Raw genomic sequence first — 18,616 nt, forward strand, 5'->3', positions numbered from 1 at the left:
TGTGTGCAGGGGGGGCTGCTGGTGCAGAATACGTGCTGTGAGTCTCCCAGGTGGCGCGCTTCAGTGGGGCCTCTTCTATATGTAAAGATATTTTTTGGTGGTCCCTTAGGATGAAAAAAGAGCTATATAAATGCAAAGAATTTTTCCAATTAATCTGAGTTTATTTTCCCTCCTCCACCGCCGTTCTGAACGATCATGTACCGGAACAGTTGGATCCAGGCCCCTCAGTACTTGTCAGTACGAGTACTCAATTCTTATTCCCTCGGCCTCCTGGAGGTTATTACCCTCGCTGTTTACATGGCCCCCACCTGAAAAGAAAAACAATTTCACGCTGCTTTGCTCAGCGAAGGGCGTTTTTTTGTGTTCTCACTTTGGCGAAATGTCTTTGCTGATGGCGAGCGGCGCCCGCTACACCGTCCGGAGCACGAAAGTCTTCGTCTGTCAGAGCCGTTTGGAGCGAGAGCGGGGGCGGGGGGATAGAGTCAATCGTTCTTGTAAAACTGGGACATAAAGGTAAAAAAAAAATTAAATGCAGTGGTTTCAAACATTCGCCTGCAAAAAAAAAAAGTCTGTGCTTGGGTGCTTGGTCAAGCCATCACCAGCAAGAGCTGTCCTGCAGCCGAGGACGGAGTTTCTGATTAACGGCAGTGATGCAGCTGGAGAGAGCTGTGCTCATGCTTTTTGTCCGCTGAGATAGTAAATGGAGGCCATGTGGTCATCACAGATCCTGCGACAAGTGGGCCGGAGACGGTTCCCGTCCCAAAGTTCACTTCCTAAATTTTCCCGAATCGGTTTCCCTGCTGTGGGCTCAATGACTCAGCCCTGGTTGGTGTTCGGAGGAGGCTGCTCCCTTCTTACCTGTAAAGAACGTTGAGGATCCTTCAGGATGAAAGGCGCTATATAAAGCCAATGAAGGAGTCATATTTGCTGTGCTTTAATGTTGCAGTGGGCAAGCCTAGGTGAGCGCGCCACCACATGGGCTCAGGCGAAGAGCAGTGTTCGAGTCTAGCTGAGTAGCAGTACGGTGGTGCTGCAGCGTTTGCGATTATTACACAGTGATCTATAGTTCCCCTTAATTGTGTATGACATTTTTTTTCTTTGTTCAACTTAATCAGATACACAAAGCTTTTATCGTCGTGTTAGCAAAGAAATGAAGGTCCCTAGTGACAATTTGCCCTGTTATCTAAAATACGATGCATTACTCCTGGTAAAAAAAAAAAAGTCAGTAATTCTGGGACAGTACGCTTGTTGAGCAGCCAGACTGCAAGAGCAGACCACCGAAACCTGAATGTCTGTCCAGCGGCCGGCCTTCGCTCAGGGTGGTGGGTGGGCTTGCTGGCGTACAGTCTGACAGGTGGATTTTGCATGTTTTAATTCCTGACCTGGAAATAAAACAACCCCCTGTTCACCTCCCTTGGAGCTGTGTCATCAGCGCTGATTGTCAGTGAGTCACTGATTAATTAAAGGCCTCGGGACTCGGGAAACTTCAACACTCGATGATGAGAATTAACCCCAGGATGTCCCGCTGAGCGGTGGGCAGGTTAGATATTGTTAGAGTTGAAATGGAAAACAAGCTAGACACCTGGGGTAAAGCTTGGGGCAACAGGAGTTTTTTTTTGCAGGACTGCTGGGACTTTTCCTTGCTGGTGATGTGGTTCTCTTTTTTCCCTTACCCGAGGGGGTCAGGGGTTCAGGGTGTTGAGGCCGAGGTACAGGCCAGCAGCCACACATGGCCTGGGTCACGGGCACAGGCAGGGAGGGGCGTTGGAGCTCTGTAACGAAGCCATGTTAACACAGGCTTGACCAGACCCCTGGTTTTGGGGGAGGGGGCACCGGTACCCCTGTACCCACATGTACCGCTGCCCAGGAAGAGAGGAAAATCAGGCAATCCAGACTCACCCCAACCCCCAACCCCCACCCCGACCGCCGCCGGCACGCGCACACAACACACCGACATGACACCCCCCCCCCCCCTCCCCCCAACCCCCAAATTCTGTCTCGGTGTCAACCACACAAGAGTAATGGCTCCCCATTCTCTTCTGCACACAGACTAATGAGAATTTCAAATTCGGCGAGCGCAGTGCATTTATCAAGCACTCTTGCTTAATGACATCTCGGAGAGGGCTTAACAGCCCGCGTTCGCCTCGATCTGGCAGTTATGGATGGGTCTGTTTTTTTTTTCTCCTTTTTATGCTTTCCGTACAAATGTGTTTAAAGAGCGGTCCAGGGTCTGTTACGCACCGGGAGAGATTCTCTCTCTCTCTCTCTCTCATATTCTGCTTGTCTAGCCTCAGGGAGGCCTGCTCCAGCGACTCCTGCTTTTTAAGTCTTTTTCTTTCCTTCACACGGACGGAGTGAGGCCGTGCGCTGAAGAGGCAGCGTGGGGCCAGCCGGATCAGGGCCAGCGGGGCGAGCAGGAGGGAGCTTTAAGGCGACGGGGAGGTGCCTTGTCATCGCTCCGACCGGCCACCCGCCACCCCCCGTCTTGCTCAGGGGGAGTCGGGTGGGTCAGCGTGGCTCCCTGTCCCCAGCTGTGGCCGGTCGGGGTCCGGCGCTGCCGAGTCGGGGGGCCCGGGTTGAGTCGGCGTCAGACGGTCGCTGGCAAGCGTTTCAGCAGCACTTTAAAAAATCTGCTTCCTCCGTCTCCCCACCGCTTACCGATAGGGGTCCGGTGACCAGGACGTTTTCTGTGTGTTCGGGCAGCTGCCTCTCCCGTTACCGCGAGCTTCGTGCCCGCTGGAGGGGAGGGACACACGATGATGTTTTTCCTTTTATTTCATTCCTTCATCCCTTTTGTTCTGCTTACATGCGTCCCCTGTGGACGCCGGCCTTTTGTGGGCTCCTCACCGGAAAAGGCGAGTGGTGATTTAATTAGACCACATGGAAGGGAGACCCCCCCCCCCGCTCCCCACCAATCCGTCGCCACCACAACCACCAAAATCCGCACACGTGCACACCCACATGTACACACCCCCAGGCTTAAATCATGAGACACAGCCCGCCCGTCTTATTTCTGTCTCGATGGCCTAAAGTCATCCCTGCCGCAGTACGAGGCCTCTTGAGAAGGATGGCGTGTGTGGCTGGTTGCTTCAGGCTGTTCTCTGAATCAAAAGAATAATTCTGTGTTGCTTCGTTGTCTTAAACCCGGCATTGGCAACGCGGAAGAGATGGATGGGGAGTAAGAGATGACCAACGCTTCGGTTTTTCGTACATTTCATAACACCTTTTTTTCCACGAGTTTCTTCTTGCCCTATCGGTCAAAAAAGCCCACGAGCAAAAGAGGGCAGCCAGGTTCAGATAGCTTGGCCGTTCTTGCCTGAAATAGATTTCCCAGAAGGCAGTGGCCATCCTCAGTCACCAGACCAGCACCCGAAAACATTACGCAGGTAGGCGGTGGAGGCAGGATCATGGAAAAAGTGCATGACCAGCCCTTATCAAAACGTACCCTGACTGTATTGCAACAGCTTCCAGTTCGCAAACTGCTGTCTCAAGGAGAAAGGCAACACAGTTCACAACTCCAGCTCTAATAGAGTTTTATAACATACCCCCTCCGTTCTGGCCTTTTGTCTGCTTAAAAGCATTGCCTCGGCTCACAATCCCCATATTTTCTTTCCCCCGAGTTCTTACTCCCTGGAGCTACACGTTGCAAAGCAGGCCGTAGCTGACGTGACCGGTGGGGGCTGCGAACGAGAAGCCACCAAGCCGATGCAAAGGCAGTAAGAGGGTGAGGTTTTAACAGGGATAATAGTGATTGGGAAGGCAGTTTGTCAGGAAACACGGATGGAGAGACTTACAAGGTGATCTGGGAACGTGACGGCCTGTCTTCTTTCTTTTTCTTACTGTGCTTTTTTCAGCATGAGAAATAAAAATGCCCTCAGGGAAGATTAAAGGAAGGGGAAGAAACAGAAATCTCAGGAATAAGCTGACTGTTCAAATGAATTGATAAACTGAACAATTTGTAAACTGATCCTGTTTGTTCAACACACTCATTAAGTGTGTGTGTGTGTGGGGGGGGCGCTGGGTTAGTGGTTGGTCGTGTGATTGGCGCTGAGGGATGTCATGAGTTTATTTTGCCACAGGAGAGAAAGATTATCTGATGGCTATTTCAGATATATAATTTTTACAGAAGCAGAACTTTGTATGAAAGTAAAGCCTTGTTTTTCAGCTTTAAACGGTATTATATATTTTCATATTTCCCATCAACATCAAAAGCAGACTTTATTCTTAGTTTGATAGTCGGCTCTGTTTCTTTCTATGATCTCTGGACTGTAGCATATATTCTCTGGACAGTATGACCCGGCCCAGACTGGACCGGCCATATCTGGACTGTAGGGTTACGGTGTGACCCGGCCCAGACTAGAACCAGTCATCTCTACTTGTAGGGTTAATTCTCCCAGTGCTGGTCATCAGACAAGACAGCCACCCAGTCTGCTAGCTGTTCTTTCAGACCTTCGATCCGTCGGTCTGTTTTTAACCCCCATCAGTCTCCGCGTCTCATTTTTCCCTGCCTCTCTCCCGTGCCGTAGAGCTGATTGCAATCGCAGAAGGCCTGCTTTAATGGAGTGCCTTTTCCGTCGGGAAATTGAGTGCCTTGCGACTTGCATGCAGTGCTGGCTCACGGAGAAAGGCACTACAGGACCAGCTGCACAACTCCAGCTCTAATAGAGTTTCATAACATACCCCCTCCGTTCTGGCCTTTTGTCTGCTTAAAAGCATTGCCACAGCTGTCTCCTCTATCTCCGTGCCCATACAGCTACTGTATAAGAAAGAAATGCATAATATCAAAGCATTTGTCAGTATCCTTCTGTAAGTTTTTTTTGTATGTGATTGAGCTGTGTAAGCTTTGTTGCAAGGTTTAAAACTCGGTGCACGTTCTTAAATCCTAGAGTAGTACAGTATGCTTCTGCCCCACATGGCTGTTTCAGCACAGGATTGTCTGCCATTGCTTTAGTTCTTGTTTTCTATAAATAAGTTACACCTGTTGTTTCCCCATCCTGTTCCAGGACAGCCCCCTTATAATAAGTAATAATTCCTTGCATTCACATGGCACTATTGATCCCAGAGGATCTCCACCCATCTCGGTGACACAGCAGCCCCACTCCGCAGCAGATCAGTGGGACCAGTCAGAAACATCTGCACCCTTTGAATTAAGGAGGGATTTTAGGGAGTTCAGACTGTGTGTACTTTGTGTGGGATTTATCCAGGACAGAGCTCAAGGATCTTTAATGACCTCTGCTTACTTTTTCACCCAAAATATGGGGTCTCATGTACAGCACCGTGTCCCCTGTAACCATGCTGGGACATTGCTACCCTGGTCACCACACTCCAAAACTGCTTCTTAATAAACGTCCAATATGATTACCACCTGCATAAAATGAAACTGTCAAAAGAATTCTCAAAAAACTGAAGTAGGAGAAATTCTGTCAGCACCCTGGAAATCAAGAGCTCCAGAAAAAAGTGTTTCTTCCACCACAGGATTTAGTCTGACATAGTGTTGATTAGCTGTGATTACCGACTCCAAATTAATCCTCGTCACCAAGGAACATGCATCTCTTGTTCCTGGTAGTTGGCGATATACTAAGGATTCAGGGTTTGTGATACTTTAAGATGGCAGAGTTGGATTTTGACCATCGGAGCAGCTCTGTTGCAACTGGTGTAATTTTCTTGGGTAGCCACACCTGCCAAGCCCTGCTGGTCCCTAGTGCTTTTGCAAGTAGAGTACTGCACACTGTCCAGGCACACACTGGTGTTTCGTGCACAATGCCCTGTGCATCACTGAAATGGTTCCCCCAGTACACAGGTCCTTTTTCAGAAACGTTCCGCACCAGAAATTGAAGTGTTAAAATTCAGGCAATAGCAGCAGGGAACAGAAGGCGGAATGGAAAAGGAGATCAGATCCACTTTAAGCCAAGACCACTCTGTCCCCCTAAGTGAGTGTGCCACGTGCACACACCCCAAGGCTGAACCTCCCAAGCCATCAGCCCCAGTCTCCTACTTCCTCCCTCAAAACGGCAGCTCTGATAAACGCTCTGTCGGAGACCCAGGTGGACGTTAATAAAGACGTATCGAGGGGATTATGAGCGATAAGTTGCAAGATGAGCACTGACAGCGGTTATTGTTTGCGATTTCCACCCTTTCTCCCTCTCCCCCCTGTGCAATGCACTGTTTTTCATCTTCCCTGCAGGAGCGCGAGCATATCATCCTCATCTCGCTGCGCTCGCTTTCCCCTCGGGAGCTAAGGCAAAGGGAAATAATGACAGGGGCGCAATATTGTATTCTATTAAGCGCAGGGCTGGAGACATTTCTATTCCCATTGTTGAGCTGTCAGGAGACGACTTTAGCAGTCGTGGCATGAGGGAGTTCTGAATCAAGTCGACTGCACACGCACACACACACACACTCTTCAGCATGTTCTCCTGCTCTGTTAATGTAGAACTTATCTAGCAAAAGACATTTTTTAGAAATTTCCCCCTAACTGTAAGAACTGTGTCTCCGTTTGCATTTTCTGATCTGCGTTTCCAAACATTTCAGGAGCCCTGTTTCTATAGTAAAATTGTGCAGAAAGGTCTGTCGTTTCTTTTTTGAAGTCTCTTCAATCCACTGGCTGCAGATGCTGTCTTGAGTCTCGTAGTGTTTAAGCCTGAAGATCTTGGTCATGTCCTTGTACCACAGAATGCATTCTGATAATGATGAATTACGAATAACTCTCCCTAATGAATTGCCCATTATTTTGACTTATTTCTTTTTATCCCGTTTTTAGAGAGCAGGCATCAATTCATTGTGGTTTCTCACCACGTACCACAGGAAGAACAGCTGATTGTTTTGTGGTCCTGGGGTCAAAGATTAAGTGTCATTTTTGGGGCAAGGGCATTTAGTCACTGCTGAAAACACACGTATCTATTCAAGCTGAATTCCCAATCTCATCCGAATAACACAGTTCAATAACGAAGCCTCAGCCATGATTTTACCATACAGCACAACTGACAATAACTGTCTCCTCCCGAGAAGCAGAATCGACTCGGATTAAATCAGGAAGCAGGGTAGCATAGCAGGACCCTTGCTTGATGCACGGTTATAATTCTGGTTATCGGGCTTGGGTTTGAAGCATGCAGATAGATCAGTGAGAAACAATGGCTATTGATTGGTAGATGTGCCTCATGCATTTCAAATCATCAAAGCGCAGTTCCACGGTTTAAGCCTTAACTGAGCGGAGGGGGCTGTTAACCTTCATCCAGAGAACTGAAATTAATTAATCAGGGGTGGGGGCGTCCTTTCATCTGGAACTCGGTCAAAAAGGATGCTGTTTCTCCAATGATCCCTCTGTAAATGACGGAGGGAAAAGATCCAGCAAGGACTGCCTCTCTGTGTCACGGGCTGATGAGATTTCTTTTTTCCTTTCTTTTTGGAAGGTCCAAAAGAGGGAGAGGAGAGCTCGGAAAATCCTGCTTCCGACTCCCCCTCCCCCGGCCCAGCCGCCCCACACACCCTCCATCATCGGCACCCTAGTTCTGTCCGTCTTTTACATTTTATTTGTACCTTCTTTTTTTTCCTCTTCCCTTTTCGATTTTCCTTTTCCAGAAGGTGTTGGGGGGGGGGGGGCTGGCGGCTGGCGGCTGGCGGCTGGCCTCGCCGAAACTGGGGCTGGCTGACCTGGAAATTAGATCTCGGATCTCCGTTACTAAGGAGACCGGGGAGGTTGAGGCTTTGGGGATGGGAAGCCGCTTTTCATTCAGTCAAGGCAGGAGGGCTTCAGGGCGACCTGTATTTCCTGTTCTGCTTCGAAACCCGCTGGAGGGACAGTTCGGCTTCTGGCCCCGGCAGAGGCGTTATTCCGTGGTGCGGTCGAAGCACAAACGACACATCTGTCGCAACAAGAGCTTCCCCTTACCCTGGGGAGGGGCGTAAGTGATGGAGAAGAGTAGTCAACTAGACTCCCCGCTGCCTGCCGACGGGAGAGGCCTGACAGAGATGCTTGCCCACGTGTTGGGGGGGGGGGAGTGGTTAAGTCACACGTTGTAGCCTTACCTCCCTTTTAGCTTTGTTTTCCCATGGACACAGCTGCGTGCCTGTACCTTGAGTCCTAGGAGTGCTGGGATGTTCCCAAGGACTCTTAGCTATGGTGACACTGTGGTTTGCTTGTCTGTTAGCTGTGCATGGTTAGAGCTGTATCTCGCTGGGTTGCAAAGAAGAAGAGCCCATTCATACGTTCACTGTTACTTTACTGGTGTAAGGGCTTTATCCAGCCAAGGGCATCCCTCTTGTTCCATGCACCCACCCCCCTTTGTGTAAAGACGTGCCACCTGTTTCCAGTCTAATTAATATGAGGAAGGTTGTTAACGGGAGTAGGCCCGTCTGTGCCTGGGGCCTGGGCTTTCGTTCTCCTGCTGTTGCTGTTTCGCTTTCCAACCCAATCTCTGTCTTTCGCTGTAGATCTGAACAAAGGTGGAGGACGGCGTAGCTTTTGGCGATCGCGGGATTTTGGAACGTGAAAGACGGGGAGGCTGTGTGCCCGATTCTGTCCTAATGAGACCCCCCCTCCGAGCCCTGCTGAAGATGGTATATCGTTTCAACTCCACCAGCCCCACCCTGCTCTGCTGCGCTACTTTACAGACTGACCTGATAAATCACGCTGTGGGTCCCTGGACACCACTGTCATTTCAAACACGATTAGGCACGTTAGCCTGGGCTCTCCACAGCCCATTACCCCTCTCCCTTTTTTTCTACAGTGGGGCCGTGGCTTCATTAGGAGCTGTCAGATAATGGGAGCCCCACTCTGGCAGAGCACAGACTGGCTACTTCATCACAAGGCACTGGGGGGCGGAGGGGGGGGGGGGGGTGGTCTGTCACCTTACCAGCTGCTCTACCATGGTAGCTTTTCCCGAAGGTGCGATGGGAGATATAATTTTAAAGTGGTAAAATAGGTGTGAAAAAGCCAGCCTTTCTCTTGCTGTAGGCAAAAATACGAGGCACCAAACAGAGCAGCCTCAAACATATCAGTGTCTGGCGGACTTGTCTTCATACAGTCATATGGAAAGCATCTCTCCTGGGACTCCTACGCTTATTTAATGGAAGAACTGCTAGATTTTTTTCCACACCTCCGCTGGGGGGGGTTCTCTTATTCTGTTTGGAATACCTCATTGTTTAAGACTTGGCTGTCTGACTGTGACTCCTGCATCCGCACGAGAGACCAGCACCCCGTAGGCATGCTTTTACCCTCCATGAGCTCCACAGCACCTTGCAGGAGTTTGAGTGCCAACTGGAAGAGCAGTGCGTCTCTTATTGACGTCACTGTAAGCTGGGGGCCTGGCAAGTTGCAGGAGTTGCTGTTTTGACGAGAGACCGAGAGCCCTGGCCGGAAAGCAGCCACCCTGCCCTGGCTACAGTGTGCAGGATCCCAGGGGGTGCTGACTGCTTCTTTCCAGCAACTGCCTGCGTCAGTCCTTCCTCGCTCCAGAGGGTTTTTTTTTTTTGCGTTTAAAGCTGTTTTCTTTGCCTGTAACTTTTTTAGCAAGGGGTAGGCAAGCATGAACTTTTACAGCACGTAGACTGTAGGACCATGGCGTGTTTTTGAATAAAACTCAAGCTGCATCTCGCTTACATCAGAATGGCGTGCGTGCGTGCACGCTCCAGCATTTCCAGAGATGGACAAACAGTTCCTCCTGAGTACGCAGGCACGCACGCACACACACACTCACACTCTAGAAAAGCAAGCGATCTCGGCAAGCGTATCTTTTATGTCCCGTGTAATGGGAGCGCCGGCGGCCCCCCCGAGGCGAAAAGACTCGGGTGCTGCCTGCTTCCATCGGTGCGGTCTCTCCCTTGTTCCCATCCCGTGTTCCAGTTCTGTTTCAAGGTGTGGTTCTCCTAATGCCCAGCTCTGGAGCTCCTGGGTCCTAAAAGACCGGAAGTGATGTGGGATAAGGGGGGGGACAAAAAGCAGTCTGCTGGGCCACATGGGTTTCTAGGGCACATATTGACTGTTTTTTATTCCATCCCCTTGAATCCCTCCCTGCCAGGGAGTTTTACACTTTCTCATCCTGATTTGTTTTTTTCATAAGCTGCAATTGCCAATCAAGTTATGCAGTAATGATGTCTTAAGCGGTTTTTATTTCTTAAGAAGGATTTCTTAAGGCATGATTTCTTAAGCAGAAGCAGCACAGAGGTAAATTGGTCAAAAGGCAGAAATGGCCTGAGGATATGCTGGTACTGTATGTTCTTCCTGTGTCTTTCTAGATAGTGAGGCTGACTGTGTTTCTGAACTGTTTCTGTGTTCTGAAAAGCAGAACTTTTACGTATTTCTGGGTTGAATTTAAAAGAAGGCCATTAGACCTGAGGTTTTGCAAAAGATGACATTTTCACTGTCCGATTTGGCTGAAGTGCTTTAAGTGCAGCATAAATCTGCAATAGATGTTCAGGTGCTGGTGTCCATGACAGCCTCAGTCTCACGGCCCTTCAATGTACAATTAATCTTCCATAACTAGGGCTGTGGCATTCAGCCTTTTTTAACCTGACAAGCTGTCAAATGCAAAGGACAGTCTCATCCCACTCTATCTTAGACCTGATAACATAGTATGCTACTGTGGCTAAATAACTCAAGTAGAGTTCTTAGTGGTGTGGCTGTGACTGCTTATATTTATTCCTCTGCAGGACGGAGAAGTTGTGCACGCCGCTCAGTCCATTGCAGTAGGAGGGTCTGGATTTCTGGATAGCTGGCAGGTTGCAGGTTCACACCTCGTGTGGGGCTTGACCTTCACACAAAGTGCTGGAGTGTGAACGAGTTCAAATTTAGGTCTCTGTGGATAAAAGGGCAGCGCAGGTAATAATGAGAATTGCGGTTTCATAATACCATATCTCAGCGTTTCTAGTGGCAGTCTGGTTTGAGACCGTATTGACGGTGTTCCACTGGCTTTGTGAACTGTTTCTGAATCTGGAGAAATGCAGTCTTTTTTTGGACCCACTGGAAATAGGAGTTCAAGCCAAGACGGCTAGAGGGGGAGACTGGGGGAAGGGGGGGGTTCACAGGCCAGACCCGCCCCCCCGCCCCCCGCGCGCTCAGCCCTGTCAGCTGAAACAGCCACGCAGGCCCACCTGGACCTCATGGGAAATTACTTTCTTGGCTGTCCAGCCCCACTCGTCCTCTCCTGCTTGTCAGTTCCTGCCAGGGTGCTTGCAAAATGCTTAAGCAACTAATCGGCAGGGGGGAGCGGCGGGCCCTTTTCAAGGGGGGGAGGGAGAGAGGCGGCGAAAGGCCTCTCGGACCCGTCGGGGTGTCGGGGGGCCCCAGGCTCGAGTGGTGGCAGGAGGGAGAGTCTGGAAGCGTCAGGGCTGTGCGCTGGTGGCAGCTGATGCCCGTCAGGAATGAAGGGGAGGATGGAGCTGTTCAGTTCTGTATGCAGTGTGGCTGTCCTGATAAAAGTAAATATTGCTTTAGTGCGGCTGTGGGTCCAGTATCGGGGGGTTTTCTGTGCTCTGGTCACTGAGCATTCAGTGGCCCAATTGCCAGGTGGCGATTGTCATTTCTTAAAATAATTTTTTAATTGAGAACAGTTTAAACCCTGTAGTCTGCAGTCTTCCGAGGCAGGCGACGCACAGCAAAGTAATTGATCTGTTTTCCACCAGTCTTAACAATGCTTTGTCTGTATCATCTTGGAACGGATGAAAAGACAGATTCGTCTGGAGTGGAGGCATGCTGAGCTGAGCCTGGGGCCAAATAAGTGTGAATTGCTTGGTAGTTGTCTGTGCTAGCTAGCTTGAGGTACCGAGAAAATTAATTCATGCATTGATCAGTTAAACACGTCGGTTAATTCTCATGATCAAGGTCAAGTCAGAAATACAAATCAGTACGTTGAGCAAGGGCCCTTGTTCTTTCTTTGCAGACCGTGCTTGTCCGGCGTGGTGAGCCATGCTGCCGTGCTGAGCCTGTGGCGAGGACCCGTGCTGCTGCTGTCCCCTCCCCTGCCCGTCCCTGACCCCTTTCACTTGTAAAGATGACCCTGCCCTCTTGTCCGCCACACCCCCTGGTGGGCGGGGCCCTGACGCTGACATCCCTTCTGTTGGCTGTGACGGCGCTGACCTCGCCCTTCCCCAGAGACCTGGAGCCAATCAACGTTGTCGACCAGCAGCGTGAGTAACCCTTCGGCGCCTTTACCAGGGGGCCATGGCATTGGAGGGACATTAGTGCAGAAATCGCTAGCGTACCAGAAAGGACAGTGGCTAACACCACTGGTCAACGTGATCAACATTTATCTGTTGAGGAGCAGAAAGAAAGACTGCCTTTGCCCTTTGCAGCACAGTGTGATCTCTGTCATTTTCTTTCCGAGCTCATGGAAGCTCTGCACGTCACTATGATGAAGCAGAATGGCAAATATAGCAATGACTTCACTGAGAGTTTAGAACAGAGAGCTCTAAAGAAGGCTCAGCCGACACCTTTACCTGCCACTGTGACAGGCAGTGATCTTTCCCTGACAGACTCCAGCTATTTATGAGACCAGATTGGCCAGAATGAAGAATTTATACCCAGGGAGTAGGGGTGCGTGCTGCAGGTCACACATCTCACTCTGATCTCTCAACGTAAAGACAGAGTGCGAGATCTAAGCTGGAGTTTGGGACCAGACTGGATTGCTTGGAGCTCTCGGTGATCTTTTGGTTTTATTTTTAAAAAATGATGAAGGAACTGAACCTGCAGTGTGAAAGAGTAAAACATCACAAGGCAGACCTCTTTAACCTGTCCGCGGGCATGAGAAAGCCGGTTAGGATAAAGGTGATCCGAGACTCTGAACAGAGGAAGAGGCAGCCCGACTCCCCGCAGATTGTAATTTCAGATAAATCATGTGTTTCGAAGGTCAGGACTGGGTTTTTCTCCGGCTACCCAGTCACATGTTTGTCCCAAGGCTCCAGAGAGTATTAACACGGCTCAGCAGGGCTCCCGTTCCGCCGGCCTGATCTCCCTCCTGCCAGTTTGCTGTTTTTGTTTTGTTTTTAATTTAATAAACTTTCCGTACGCGATGTACTGTAGCAGATTACATAATGCGCAGCGAGCTGGGAACTCTTCCCTTCCGTGACTTATCACAGTCCCGAGTTGCGCTGGGGAAAGTAGCAGATCTCTCCCATCTCCTCGCGGTAAACCACTGCGAATTCATTAGGGTCCAGGAGGGATGCTGCTCCAAGTCAGCTGAGTGAATCAAAGCCCATCCAGCCCCATTTGGTTGTTAGTAGCTAATTGATTTGATCTCATCCGGCTCTTTCTTGAAAGGGTCCAGGGTATTGGCTTCAACTATGTGGCTGGGTAGCTTTCTTCACACAACTGTTCCTGTGAAGAAGTGCTTGATGATGTTCTCAGTTCCAGATGCACTAACACTGAGGCTCCTCCTATGTCCTCCTTTTCCTGTTCTAGTCTTCATTCTGAAGTCCACTGGATTGGCTTTGTCAGTACCCTTGGGGATTTTGAGTACTTGTATCAGATCCCCTCATGACCTTCTCTGTTCCAGGCGAAAAAGGTTCAGTTCCTCCAGCCTGTTTGTGTGAAACACTCCCTTCAGACTGAAGAGACTCAGGTCCTCCAGCCTGTCAGTGGTGGACACTCCCTTCAGACTGAAGAGACTCAGTTCCTTCAGTCTGTCAGTGTGCTTCCTGTTCTCAAGTCCTGGAATGTACCTAGTTGATTCTCTCTGGATATATTCCAGAGCAGCAATATCTTTTCAATAATGTGGTGATCAAAACTGTACACCTCAAAAATCATAGGTTTATAAGTACACAGGTACCTTGTTTAATGCTCCTTTAACATACAAGTGTTCCTCCTCATAGAAACCTAATGGTGAGATCGGTGATGTAATGGTGTCCCATACACCCTGCTGGCCTAGGGCTCTCCAGCACCAGGTTTGACCTGTAGACCAACAGTCACTCACCACCATTGTCCACTTCAGACATTATCCCTCCCTATGCCCCTCCTGACACAGAAAAGTCATTTCAAGAGCACCAGCACCGGGACTCCTGACCTTGAACACAGACAGTGTTCAACAAGTAGCACTCCCCCTCGCTGCTGCCAGACACAGGAAGTGAGCGGATTAAAGCTTCAGATGTACGCCGGCTCTAGACTGTGTCTGAGAAACAGTGTGCTAAATTCATCCTTCCTGCGATGGTACACCTGTGAAATTTAAAGAGCAATGAAGTTCTCAACTGTTAAGTCTCCACGTCTGCTTGATTTTTCAATTTTTTTTACACCTTTGGCCAGTAACAAACCATGCAGTATGTAGGCTGACGGTCATTTTAACAGTATGTCCCGTCTTATGCAGGCCAGCTGCGCCTACAGTATGTAAAGCAGAGAGATTTAAAAAGACTCTCCTCTCGAAGGATGCGCTGTGCTATTTCTAAATGGAAGTCTTTGCTCTAGTTTTATGAGGTAAAGGACTGCTTGTACAGCACCTGGTTCACCAAGGTTGAGAGTAAATTTTGCAGAAAGGGCTGATGAGGAGACTTCCTTTCCTTGACACGCTTGCTCATGTCTTCCGTTTCATATCATCCCGAAACCCTTCAAGACAAGTCTGATCAAGTCTAAGTAAGCACGTGGGTGTAATAATTAGGGGATTTAAAACCCCACCTGTGGAGGGTCCCCAGTTCCAGAAAAGGGAAAAGCAACAATTTTAACTCCTGCAAAGAAAAGGTTTTTGAAAGATCATCTCAGGGCTGCAGGAGGGCCACTCTTTCTTTGTGGGTGATTCTGCTCTGGCGGAGTTCAGCTCTGCCCGTGTGGTTTGGTGTTTCTACCTGCACCCATAAAACATTGTTTTCAGAATCCCATGTGCGGGGTTTCTGCCGGGTCAGCGCCGCTGGCTGTCGGGACCCCAAGCCTCGGTCTCTGTGCGCCGCGATGGGCTTGGACAGCACAGACGAAGCCCGGCTGTCGGCCCGCTGCCCGCTCAGAGACCTGCCGAGTGCTCACTCTCGCTCCGTGTTCTGTCCCAGACTCCCTGCAGTACCCGGGGTTCCAGGGCCTGAACTCGGACAACGACACCGTCCGGCTGGGCCTGGACTTCCAGAGGATGCTGCGCATCAACCACATGCTCTACATCGCGGCCAGGTCAGCCCCTCATCGGCCGCCTCGCCCCCCGTACCCCTCGGCCTCTTCCCTTCTCCCCACTGCGGTCGCGCTTAACAATTAGTCTGTAGAGTGAAGGGGAACAGGGGGACAGTAGCACAGCGGCTCCTCGCCGAACACCATGGCTCTGTCGTTGCTGCAATCTGATGCCCTCTGATGATGAGCAAGTCCAGTTTCCACAGGAGGTTTAATCTCAACGGGCAGGGTGAGGTTCCAGGGGCATCTTTGTCGTCAGGCAGAAGACGTCGCCTGCAGACGACTGTCAGACATTTACATAACGTGCTCGCCGGCGATGATCCCCTTGTCTCGTCGGCCTTTCGCCCCGAATGCCTCTCGCCGAGGTCGGAGGTCGACCCAGCGCGCCGCCAGTACCTACTGCACGGTTTCCCATTCCCCCCAGTTTCTCCAGGGCCAGGGTGCGTCACGCGGCCGTCGCCTGCCGCCGTGCGTTGTAAAAGGAGCGCGGTCTGTCGCAGGTCTGCTGCTGTACGTAATGATGAATCGGCTCCCCAGCCTAGACGACGCTGAGGCTGCTGCATGGGGCAGAGAGATGGTGCCCTGGTGGAATTAAACACCCCACCCTGCTCACTCCCCTCACGCAACTGTCTCCGTAAAAAGCTGGGTTATGTCCAGAAGCACAGTTGCTTCCTTGGTCAAGACCCTGTAAGATGTGTAACGGGCCCCTGGGTCACTCTCACGCCAACAGTTCGGATAGGTGTGCTACATAGGAAATAATGTATTCTTTTATTTACATTATAGCGCTCAGTTTGTGTCAGATTAAGATATAAATAGATATGAAAAGATAAGTATAGAAATATCGTACCTACAGAGAGAGGGATACAGATCCAGGCAGATACAGAGAAACATAGCAGGATCTCCTACCGGCAGGACTCTACCCACTTTCAAGCTAAGCTAAGGGGACACACTTAGCAGGACTCCTAAAGCCTGCGGCCAACTGGTTAAATTCCCCAAGTCCTGCCTTTTTTAGAGCATCCTGCATTGCTTTCCTGAAAAACAGGGCATGATCATCAATCTCTGGGGCACCAACAGGCACTTAAAGGCCTCAGTGAGAACAGAGAAAAAAAAATGAGCAGACTTGGTAACTTCTGAGGTTGAATATATAATTTTTTTTTTTACAAAAGCTCAGGTGTTGAAGCTATTGGGGGGTGGGCATGCATCGATCTGTAGGTGCCTTTTTTCCCCCATGGAGAAAACTTGTCTTTTAGGGTGATCCCTTCCTATGTGATGCTCAAACAGACTGGTGACGTTGGTGGGTGTAGGGGGGTGATTTAAGCTATAGATAGATGGCCTTATTGCTACAGATGGAGACTCTATTGCCTCTTTTTTTAAAAGAAATTCTGTCTTTTAGGGATCATGTTTTCGCCATCAATCTCAGCACCTCAGCCGAGCAGATTGTTCCACAGCAGGTAAGTCTCACCTCCACTCTGTGAGCTCCAGTATCTGACAGCCATGCAGGAAGCAGGCAGAGCTGGGGTGGAGGAGATCAGCTACTAGTGGCATATTGTTAAAGATACACATAGGTAATAAGACAATGCAAGAGATCTGTTGGACAGGAGGAGACCTTTGTTTCTTGCACATTTAGTTGCACAGTGGGCTGTCCGATTGAAAAGTTCCTGTGTCGCTCTTTCTTCAAAGAGCCCAGTGCAGCTTGTTCCAGACACCCGCCACTCTTGGTGTAAAAAAGGTACCTCTCGTTTTCTGTTCGAAATGCAATCTATCTCAATGTCCATTTCCCTCCTTCTTCAAGACACTTGTACGTGTGTAGCCTGTGCCATTCATTCTCTCCAAATTGCACCGTTTCAGCGAAGTGCTATATATTTTGATGTGTTGCACAGAAAATTGGCTGGGCAGCATACCTGCGATAAGGAGTTTAATTCCAGTCTGCTTCGCAGGGAGCTGCAAGATCAGTTCCCTTTTCTTTTTAGATCTATGAGTTTTTTGCTCGTCTCGTTTCCTCAGCCTTATCATCAGCGCCCAGGCCATTAACGATCCCTCATTGCTTCGCTGATGAGGTTCAGTCTCCACCTCCGAAGACAGAAGGGTCATTAAATCTCCCTGAAGGATCAGCCTCCTAATGTCAGGCAGCAGCACATCAGAACTGCTACCTCAGAGCCTTGTTAACTACCTGATAGATTTTTTTTTTGTCACTGGCATCATTTGCGGCAAGCAGTCAGGGAGAAGGACGTGAGGAAAATACGGATTATTCTGTAAGGGCCATGTAGAGGGGAAAAAAACAGAACTTTGTTAGTGCTATTATATTCGTGAAAGTTGGGACCATATTAGCGCTAATCTAGTTGCTTAACAAGTAATTTAGTTTTTCTTTCCTTCCTTCCTTCAGCTTCTCTGCTGAGGATTCCCCCCCCCCCTGTTTTGAGTCACCGAAAGTTAAAACACATGAGATGAAATGGTGGCAAGGGCTCAATGAGCGATTACTGGTGGTGCAGGCTGATTGGCTCCCTCTTTCTCTTTGCTTCGCAGAAGATCACCTGGAAGACAAAAGACGTGGAGAAGTGCACTGTGAGGGGTAAGAACAGCGTGAGTATCGGGACGTTTCCTGGTGGTTTCATTGCAAGTTAGAACGACCAATCAGCTGTTTCTATCTGAAGCCCCGTCTTGCTCATTTAGTTAGTTACTCATCCCTCGATCCCAAAATCACATCTTCCCACTAAAGAAGTGGCACATTAAACGTTAAGCGCTCCCATCCATCCGTTTCCTACCCACCACATCCACTTGAGGGTCACGGAGAGCCCGGGGTACAAGGCGGGGTTCGCCCTGGATGGGACTCCAGTCCATCGCAGGGCAGACGCACGCGCTCGCTCCAGGCCGGCTCCCCCCAGAAGCCAGTTATCCCACCAGCCTGTCTCTGGACTGTGGGAGGGTTCCGGAACAACCGGAGGAAATGCATGCAAACACGGAGAGACAAATAAGCCACCGCCCCAGGTCTGGATTTGAACCCAGGACCCCCCAGTGCTCCAAGGCAGCAATACTAACCTCTGCGCCACAGTGCTGCTCAAAATGTATCCCAGGCGGATTATGTTTTCCTGCAACAACAGAGCTACATTACAATCGGGAGGTAGGATTAACAATTAGTGCAGTGCAGCCTAATTTGGCGGGGTTGTGCTATGAGCTTCCCCATCTCGTCAGGTCATGCGCAGTGTCGAAAGGACATTCGGCTTCCTGGATAAGAAAAGGCACAGTCCTAAATAATTTCAGCTTCCTAAATAAAATAAAGACCCGCAGGCCAGGCCCTGTAATGGGATGCGGATTAACCCCCAGGTCCCCAGGGGGCGCTCACGCGCACCGCTGACGTCTCTCCCCACGCGGTTCTCTCCTGCAGGACGAGTGCTACAACTACATCAAGGTGCTGGTGCCGCGGAATGACGAGACGCTGTTCGCCTGCGGGACGAACGCCTTCAATCCCACTTGCCGAAACTACAAGGTAGGGGACCTGAAACGCCGGCCTTCCGTGTCCCGAAAAACTGAAGAGGAAGGGGTTCTTTT

At 49.9% G+C, this 18,616-nt stretch overlaps 1 protein-coding gene and 1 long non-coding RNA gene across 10 annotated transcripts in view; one reads left to right on the forward strand and one right to left on the reverse strand.

The window, feature by feature from the left end:
* Positions 1–18,616, forward strand: part of sema6cb (semaphorin 6Cb) — a 123,327-nt gene that overhangs the window by 75,146 nt on the left and 29,565 nt on the right. For 8 of the 9 annotated variants that reach the window (XM_088621555.1, XM_088621560.1, XM_088621561.1 and 5 more), the window contains 5 exons: positions 11,877–12,123; positions 14,962–15,076; positions 16,464–16,521; positions 17,594–17,650; positions 18,453–18,554. In XM_088621555.1, coding sequence (XP_088477681.1) covers positions 11,988–12,123; positions 14,962–15,076; positions 16,464–16,521; positions 17,594–17,650; positions 18,453–18,554 — 468 coding nt within the window. In that variant the 5' untranslated portion in view covers positions 11,877–11,987. Of the gene's footprint in view, positions 1–10,647; positions 10,817–11,876; positions 12,124–14,961; positions 15,077–16,463; positions 16,522–17,593; positions 17,651–18,452; positions 18,555–18,616 lie in introns of all 9 variants that reach the window. The other variant, XM_088621556.1, reaches the window with a different exon arrangement.
* On the reverse strand, positions 16,197–18,459 carry LOC148639990 (uncharacterized). The gene is made up of 2 exons (XR_015930724.1): positions 18,107–18,459; positions 16,197–17,983 (listed from the first exon to the last, which is right to left on the reverse strand). It is a non-coding gene; the product is annotated as an uncharacterized LOC148639990 (long non-coding RNA).

Source organism: Lepisosteus platostomus, chromosome 26, assembly GCF_059453375.1.
Source record: "Lepisosteus platostomus isolate fLepPlt1 chromosome 26, fLepPlt1.hap1, whole genome shotgun sequence".
NCBI classification, from domain to species: domain Eukaryota; kingdom Metazoa; phylum Chordata; class Actinopteri; order Semionotiformes; family Lepisosteidae; genus Lepisosteus; species Lepisosteus platostomus.